Source organism: Mandrillus leucophaeus, unplaced genomic scaffold, assembly GCF_000951045.1.
Source record: "Mandrillus leucophaeus isolate KB7577 unplaced genomic scaffold, Mleu.le_1.0 Scaffold62, whole genome shotgun sequence".
Taxonomy (NCBI): domain Eukaryota; kingdom Metazoa; phylum Chordata; class Mammalia; order Primates; family Cercopithecidae; genus Mandrillus; species Mandrillus leucophaeus.
In genome coordinates this window covers 3715894-3724119 of record NW_012106697.1, presented here as the reverse complement: position 1 = coordinate 3724119, position 8226 = coordinate 3715894, and the positions used below count along the sequence as shown (strand labels likewise).

Sequence of the window (8226 nt, the reverse complement as noted above, 5' to 3'; positions counted from 1 at the left end):
CTGGGCATCAGTGGTGTGCCTGGGCATCTGCAGTGTGGCTGGGTATCAGCGGTGTGGCTGGGCATCAGTGGTGTGGCTGGGCATCAGCGGTGTGCCTGGGCGCTGGGCATCAGCGGTGTGACTGGGCATCAGCGGTGTGGCTGGGTATCAGCAGTGTGACTGGGAATCTGCGGTGTGGCTGGGCTTGGCTGAGGATTCCGAGGGGTCTCAGACCTGTGCTCCAGGCAGCAAAGCCAGATGGTCCAGTTCTCAAACTCACAAGCCTCAGCATCTGAGAGAAGTGCTGGAGGGGCTTGCTGACCTGCAGAATCCTGCCCCCAGCTCCCAGGACCCTCCCCGGGATGTGCAGTGTCTGTGCTTGTCACGGGGATTTGCAGGACCTGTCTCACAGGGCTCCAGAGGCTGTCAACTTTTCAGGAATTCTGGGAGTTGGTTGTTAAACACAGCCATCACTGAAAATTGAATTATATAAACTTATAAATGATATGACAAGCAAATGAACACTCCAAACATATCCCTTCCTCATTATTTTGCTATTATCTATGTTCTTGAGGTTACCTACAGCTATTGTATCTAGATAGCCTCACATAATATACTGACGTTTCAGTCAATGGCAGACTGTGTATATGGCAGTGCAGTAAGATTTTAATACTGCATTTCCACTGCATCTTTTTTCTTTTTCTTTTCTTTTCTTTTTTGAGACAGAGTCTCACTCTGTCACCCAGGCTGGAGTGTAGTGGCGCAATCTCAGCTCATTGCAACCTCTGCCTCTCAGGTTCAAGTGATTCTCCTGCCTCAGCCTCCTGAGTAGCTGAGATTACAGGCATACACCACCATGCATGGCTAAAATTTTTGTATTTTTAGTAGAGATGGGATCTCACCATGTTGGCCAGGCTGATCTTGAACTTCTGACCTCAGGTGATCTGCCCACCTCGGCCTCCCAAAGTGCTGGGATTACAGGTGTGAGCCACCACAACTGGCCTCCACTGCATCTTTTCTATGTTTAGATATGCAAATCCCTATTGTGTTACGACTGCCTGCAGTCCTCAGTATAGTAATCCGCTGTATAGGTTTGCAGCCTAGGAGCGATAGGCCATACCATACAGCCTCGGGGGGAGGAGGCTAGAGCATCTAGGTTTGTGTAAGTCCACTCTGTGACGTTTGCACAATGACAAAAATTCCCTAATGACCCATTTCTCAGCATGTGTCCCCACTGCTATAGTCACCATTATATGACTGTATTATCTCTTCCTAACTCACTGCATACTCAGTGATTCCACACTGGTAGCCTGGAATTGGCCATGGTGAGAGTATTTCCATCATGGAAATTGGCAGAGGCTGTAATCCAGGGCTACCAACCTGAGAGTCGCTGTTAAACATTTAGCAGCACACTGCAGGCAGGGGAGGGAGGAACCCGAAAGTCGAGCTGGATAAGCTCCTCAGGTGGTTTCCATGCAGAAGCTCTGCTTGGAACAACACTGTACAGTATAGACTTAGAGGTCCAGGCCCAGGTACCTCTGTGCTCTGGGTGTATTAGTCCATTTTCATGCTACTGATAAAGACATACCTCAGACTGAGCAATTTACAAAAGAAAGAGGTTTAATGGACTTACAGTTCCATGTGGCTGGGGAAGCCTCACAATCATGGCAGAAGGCAAGGAGAAGCAAGTCACATCTTACGTGGATGGCAGCAGGCAAAGAGAGTGAGAGCCTGTGCAGGGAAACTCCCCCTTATAGAACCATAGGATCTCGTGAGACTTGTTAACTATCACGAGAACAGCATGGGAAAGATCTGCCCCCATGATTCAGTACCTCCCACCAGGCCCCTCCCACAACACGTGGGAATTCAAGATGAGATCCGAGTGGGGACACAGCCAAACCATATCACTGGGAAAGGAACTGAGGTGCTGCCTTCATGGCTCTGTAAATGACCCCATGACCTTGGGCAAGTTACTTGCCCCACTGTGCTTAGCCCTATCGTCTGTAAAATAGTGATGCAGCTAGTATCTACCCCCATTGTGTGACTGTGAGGATTCAATGAGAAAATCCATGTTAAAGTCTCAGAACAGTGCCTGGTATGTAGAAGGCTCTAGATAATTGTTACCTATTATTATGATCTGACAAAAGAAAGTTAATTTTGTCTAGCAGATCATCTTTTTTTCTTTTACATCGTTTTTTTTTTCTTCTGAGGGTCCTGCACAGTCTTTGTAGAACATTTAGAAAATAAAAATAATCAAAACAAGGAAAAGAAAAAGCATCCATTTCTAGCACCTGGTGAATATTTTGGGGGGCCTTTAGCCTTCTAGTCTTTTTCCCGCACCTAAGAGATGTCATTCTTGATGCCCTTCTGGAAGGGGATGCTCTTGTTTGCCAACTCGTGAGGCTTCAGCAATATTTCCTCTCCCATTCCTCATGCTCAGACGCTCCAGGACAGCTGATTTTGTCACCATGATGAAAGGGTACTGGCAATGGGAATGACATCTATAGTGTTGATGTTCTATATTTACTTTATTATCATTTAGAAGGATCCTTCTAATCAATTTATTAGACAAATATTTGTTGAACACATAGTAGATACAAGGTATTGTGCTGTGGGGGTTGTGAGGGTAACAGCGTGTCTTGTCCTTAATAATAAGGTCAATAGTATTAATAGCGTGAATTACTATTTAGTAGGGAAAGAAATATTAAGAAAACGGGAGGCTGAGGCATGAGAATCTCTTGAACCCCGGAGGCAGAGGTTGCGGTGAGCCGAGATCTGCACTGCAGCCTGGGCAACAAGAGCAAAACTCTTATCTCCAAGAAAAAAGAAAGAAAGAAAGAAAAATCAAGAAAAAATAACCCATAGATTTTCTTTTAATCAGATAGAGGAACCCCTCATCTTCACCTATTTATCAGAGTGCCAGGGCGGCCGGCGCCGGCTAGGAGGAAGAGCGGCTCTTCCTGGCAGCACTGCTGGGTGCTGCGGAGGGGAGGTGGGGAAGCCCGTGATGTCCGGGCGTTCCCAGTGTCCTCCTCTCTGGATTCTGCGGCCTTCAGATTCAGCAGATAATCTTCCTGCAAGATCCCAAACCAAGCCGACTTCTTCATTTTGTGCTCAAACTGTGGACCCGGAGTAACCTGGCCCATTGCCAGAGAAGACCCCAGCGAGCTGGGCCTGGAGAGAGATGTGTATTGATCTCCAATGCTTAAGGGATTTTTAAAGGGTCATTTTGACAATGGAAGATTGGGCTTCTCCACTGACTTCAGAATCCAAAGCTTTTGCTGGACCTCTCGGGCCTCTGCCTTCGTCCTTCCTCAATCGTCTCTTGCAGGACCCAGGGTCGACGGCTCCTGTTGCCAGCTGATGAGGTGAGGCCGCTTACAGCAGCAATCTGGCTACAATTTGGCTTGAGGTGGCCTTGTCTGTGTGTTTTTTGTGCCCTATATGACGACAGAGGCTGAGCTCTCTGCTGGCAGCCGCCATGTGGGTGACCCACCTTGGAAAGGGACCCTCCAGCCCCCAGTTGAGCTGATGCCGCCTGGAGCAGAGACAAGTGGTCCCTGCTGAGTCCCAAGCTGCACATTCACGAGCAAAATACATAGAAATTGCCAGCTGGGCACAGTGGCTCATGCCTGTAATCCCAGCACTTTGGGAGGCTGAGGCAGCTGGATCACCTGAGGTCAGGAGTTCGAGACCAGCCTGGACAACATGGTGAACTCCCGTCTCTACCAAAAATACAAAAATTAACCAGGTGTGATGGTGTGCACCTGTAATTCCAGCTACTCGGGAGGCTGAGGCAGGCGAATTTCTTTAACGAGGAAGGTGGAGGTTGCAGTGAGCTGAGATCACGCCACTGCACTCCAGCCTGGGTGACAGAGCAAGACTCCATCTCAAAAAAAAAAAAAAAAAAAGAGTAGAAATACGATTGTTGTTTTAAGTACCTAAGTTTTGGGATGGCTTATTATGGGATGTTTATCAACCCTTGCCCCGGACCAAGCATTTCTCAGGATGTGTGACTTTCAGGGCTGAAATCCTGACAATCCTGGGCAAACTAGGATGGCGTTCACCCTAAGCTTCAGTCTTCAGTCGGCTGACTTCTCCAGCTCTGTTTCTGAGCTATGTGTGTAAACCTCCATACTTTAGACGAACAGTTTCAAACAGAGACAATGTAGCCCTGCACACCCTGAACAAGGTGGTGGTAATTATGTCTGCTGGCCAATTTCACCGCACCCGCACTCTGTGAGCGACCGAAGCAGCTGACTCAGGCACTGAAATGTGGGGGTAGGAGTCCTCCCGGAGCCCCATCCGGACTACCTTCATGCTTTCTGCTCCTGCCCAAGCAGACTCCTGCCTCAGGGCTGTTGCAGCTGCGTGTCTCTGCCTGGAACACTCATATCCCAGCTCCTTTGACTTCTTTGAGTTATCTTGTTTCCTGATGGCCTCTTTGTACCAATGTGAGCCCCATAGGGACCGGGGAGGGGTCGCATCCATACTGTCCAGCACTCAGTGCCTGCTCAGCAGGAAGGGCTCACATCTTTTTTTTTTTTTTTAAACAGTCTCCCTCTGTTGCCCAGGCTGGAGGGCAGTGGCACGTCTCAGCTCACGGCAACCTCTGCCTCCCGGTTCAAGCGATTCTCCTGCCTCAGCCTCCTCAGCAGCTGGGACTACAGGCACGCGCCACCATGCCTGGCTAATTTTTGTATTTTTAGTAGAAACAGGGTTTCACTATGTTGGTCAGGCTGGTCTCAAACTCCTGACCTCGTGTTCCGCCGGCCTCGGCCTCCAAAAGTGTTGGAATTACCGGCGTGAGCCACCGTGCCTGGCCCACAACGTATTTTTTAATGCTGGAAGAATAAATGAATTGGGAGGGTGCTCAGAGGTTATGCAGGTCCAATGCCCACCACAGCAGAAATCCCCTCCGTGAGAACCCTGGCAGGTGATAACCTTTGGCTTAGACGCCTGTAGCAGGGAGAGCTCACTACGTCACAGAGCAGCCGGTTCCATTAGGTTTTTAAAAAGCGTTTCACTGTGATATTAAGAATCATCTCCCTATGATCTTTCACGCCTGCTCCCCAGGCCTTCGTCACCCTGACTGCCTCCTGCAAGAGAGCTCAAGCTTGCCATATCCTGTGCACTGGCGATGAGGCCCAGACAGGTCTCCGGCCCTCTGGATCCGGGTGTCTCTATGTGCCCTGAAATGACTTATTTCAGGATGGTGGGCACCAATATAGCCTCAGGAATTCTGAAAATTTGTAAAAATGAAGGAAGAGTTCATCTGGTGGCATAGTTTTTTCTTTTTAAACTTAAGATGATGGGAAAAGCTGAAGAAAGTAACACCTCAAATCTAAATCTTATGCAATCTTATCCAAAATAATTTGGATACCTCGGGATCCAGGTTCTGTCTCTCCGATCTATTTAGAGACACCATAAAAGACCATCTCTGGTCCTGGGCTACACTCCACTGTTCAACATGACGGGCAGTGGTTCTATTTCTCCAGGTTAGAACCCATCGTGGGAGTGGCTCCACCGTTAGGAACCTGTATGTCCTGTGGGCCCATCTGATTTCATCTCCTCTGAGCGGGTGTGGGATGCCCAGGGGCCATGCAGAGAGGCGACGGTGCAGCCCTGGGAATGTGGGGCAGGTGACCTCTTGTCCTGGCCTGTGAGGCCGGCCCTGTGTTCTCTGAGGGGTCACCCTCTGCAGAAGTATGCTCTCAAGGTGTGGCCTCAGCCAAAAAAACAAACAAGATGAAGCCTCAAAGTTTAGCTCCATTGTAGCTATTGTGCTTGTACCGGAGACTTTTGTCTGGGAGCCGGCAGGAGTCTTGAAGCCTGGTGTTGCTCTGCGTAGGCTGCTGAAATGACAAGGGGACAGCTCAGCTCTGGACAAAAACACCTCCCTGGACGCTGAGACATCACGCTTTACCTCCAAGTCCTTAACGAGGATGGAGAAAACCACAGAGTGAATGCTGGAACTTCCCGGGACGTTCCCTTCCTCACCCAGTACCCCCCGCCATCAGCCTCAGTCCTTTTCATTTTAATCAGTCCCATAAGCCAGCCTCTACTTTTCAAAGGATCCGAGGAACCTTCCTGCCAAGTCCCACTGAGCTCTTGCCACACTCGAAGATGTGGGCCAGGCTCTTGTGTAGGTTAAGGAAGTCTGAGAAGAATAGAGATTATAGGAAACAGTCTACCTTTCTTTACAAGGCCTTGTTTTGCATCCCTGAAATCTCAGATTCAGCTCTTACAATGAAGTCCTGTTGTAGAAAGAGCTGGCCTTTTATCACCACTTAAAATCTAATTAATCCATATTGAAGCACAAAGATTTCTGTTGTATTTTAGGGTGAGGGGTCATAGAGCCTTCTTTGTTCATCCTTAGACTTATAATCATCAGGCATTGGGGATATAATTTTACCAAATTGGAAGGTAACAGATCAAGTCCTTATCAGAAAGCCTAACTCATAGTTTTAAGAGAGTCCTTCGTCCTTTATGTGAAACATTATATTCAAGAAGAACAAAAACGCATTTCAGAGTGCCCAAAGAGTTAATGACCACAGCTTATATTCCAGGCAGCATAGAACCAAGATCGTCACATTACCGTCAACCACAAAAGACAGCAGATCCTATAGGGGTGGCAAAGTCCTAAGACTTGTTGCAATGGCTTTAATCTTTAGAATAGTGATGCAATCTGTTGGACTTTTACTATCTTTTCTGGGATGGATTTTATCCATTATTACAACTTATTTGCCACACTGGAAGAACCTCAACCTGGACTTAAATGAAATGGAAAACTGGACCATGGGACTCTGGCAAACCTGCGTCACCCAAGAGGAAGTGGGGATGCAATGCAAGGACTTTGACTCCTTCCTGGCTTTGCCTGCTGAACTCAGGGTCTCCAGGATCTTAATGTTTCTATCAAACGGGCTGGGATTTCTGGGCCTGCTGGTCTCTGGGTTTGGCCTGGACTGTCTGAGAATTGGAGAGGGTCAGAGAGATCTCAAGAGGCGACTGCTGATCCTGGGAGGAGTTCTGTCCTGGGCCTCAGGAATCACAGCCCTGGTTCCTGTGTCTTGGGTTGCCCACAAGACAGTTCAGGAGTTCTGGGATGAGAACGTCCCAGACTTTGTCCCCAGGTGGGAGTTTGGGGAGGCCCTCTTTCTGGGCTGGTTTGCTGGACTTTCTCTTCTACTGGGAGGGTGTCTGCTCAACTGTGCAGCCTGCTCCAGCCACGCTCCCCTAGCTTCGGGCCACTATGCAGTGGCGCAAATACAAACTCAGTGTCCCTACCTGGAAGACGGGACGGCAGATCCTCAAGTGTAAGACTCCGACGAGGCCAGAGATGTATCCTATATCAACCGTGATGACAAAGATCTCTTTGTTTTGTAGCTAAATCTGTGATGCTCATGTTTTCTCATTCAGTAACTATTTCTCTACAGTAGGCAGACCCACTTCCCTCTAAAATCTAGAGAATAATGAAGGAAAAATATTTCATCTAAAAGAAAATGACTATGGTAAGCATTATATAGGTAGAAGTGAAACAAGCTTCACTGATCTGGTTATTGAAAGAATGTGGTGGCTGTCCAGTATAGTCAGTTTCAAGCTTTAATGTGTAAATTTCGTATTAGAAAGCTTTTTTTCTTTTCTTTTTTTTTTTTTTTTGTTGTTGTTGGTAGTTAGAAATGATCATTAGTTTCTGTTTCCTAAAGAAAAAAACTAACGATCTGAAAATTTTAAGTGTTCTACTTTAGCAAAGCCACATGCTAAGCCAACCCCAAAGTGTTATTTCCACAGCAACGACTTTTTTCTTCTTTGAACAGAAGTGGTTTGTGTTTAGGGTATTACCAGGCACTCAGTGCGACAAGATTTTATGAGGCTGAAGAGTTTTCAGTACCTCGTGATACTCTCAGATTTAAAATACTGGCCAATCTCTTCTCTCGTCCTTTCCCTCGAAACCTTCGTGTTAAAAAAAGAAAAACAATTCCAAAGACATTTTTCTTAATATCCAGATATTGTCAGGTCATTTGAATAAAAACTTTCCTTTGTTCAATGAAAAATCACTAACATGGGGATATATACTTTAGTGGTGAATAAACAGAAATGCTGACTGCAACCTGCAGAGTCCTAATGCTGAACTCTTTCCTCGACTTAGAAAGTATATATAAGAAAAACGTGTTTATGCACACAAGCGTAAATTTGACAGAAAGGCATGCAGTTAAATAAACTAGATATGTAGTTTGGTATTGCTTC

The 8226-nt window shown here is 47.1% G+C and overlaps 1 protein-coding gene across 1 annotated transcript; it reads left to right on the top strand.

Moving 5' to 3' along the window:
- Positions 1 to 6636: 6636 nt before the first annotated feature.
- On the top strand, positions 6637 to 7299 carry CLDN24 (claudin 24). The gene has a single exon (XM_012000137.1). The coding sequence runs from the start codon at positions 6637 to 6639 to the stop codon at positions 7297 to 7299; it is 663 nt and encodes a 220-aa protein (XP_011855527.1).
- Positions 7300 to 8226: the final 927 nt, after the last annotated feature.

Bases quoted from the DNA above. Each gene is read 5' to 3' on its own strand.
- CLDN24 (XM_012000137.1), top strand. From the start codon at position 6,637: ATGGCTTTAATCTTTAGAATAGTGATGCAATCTGTTGGACTTTTACTA.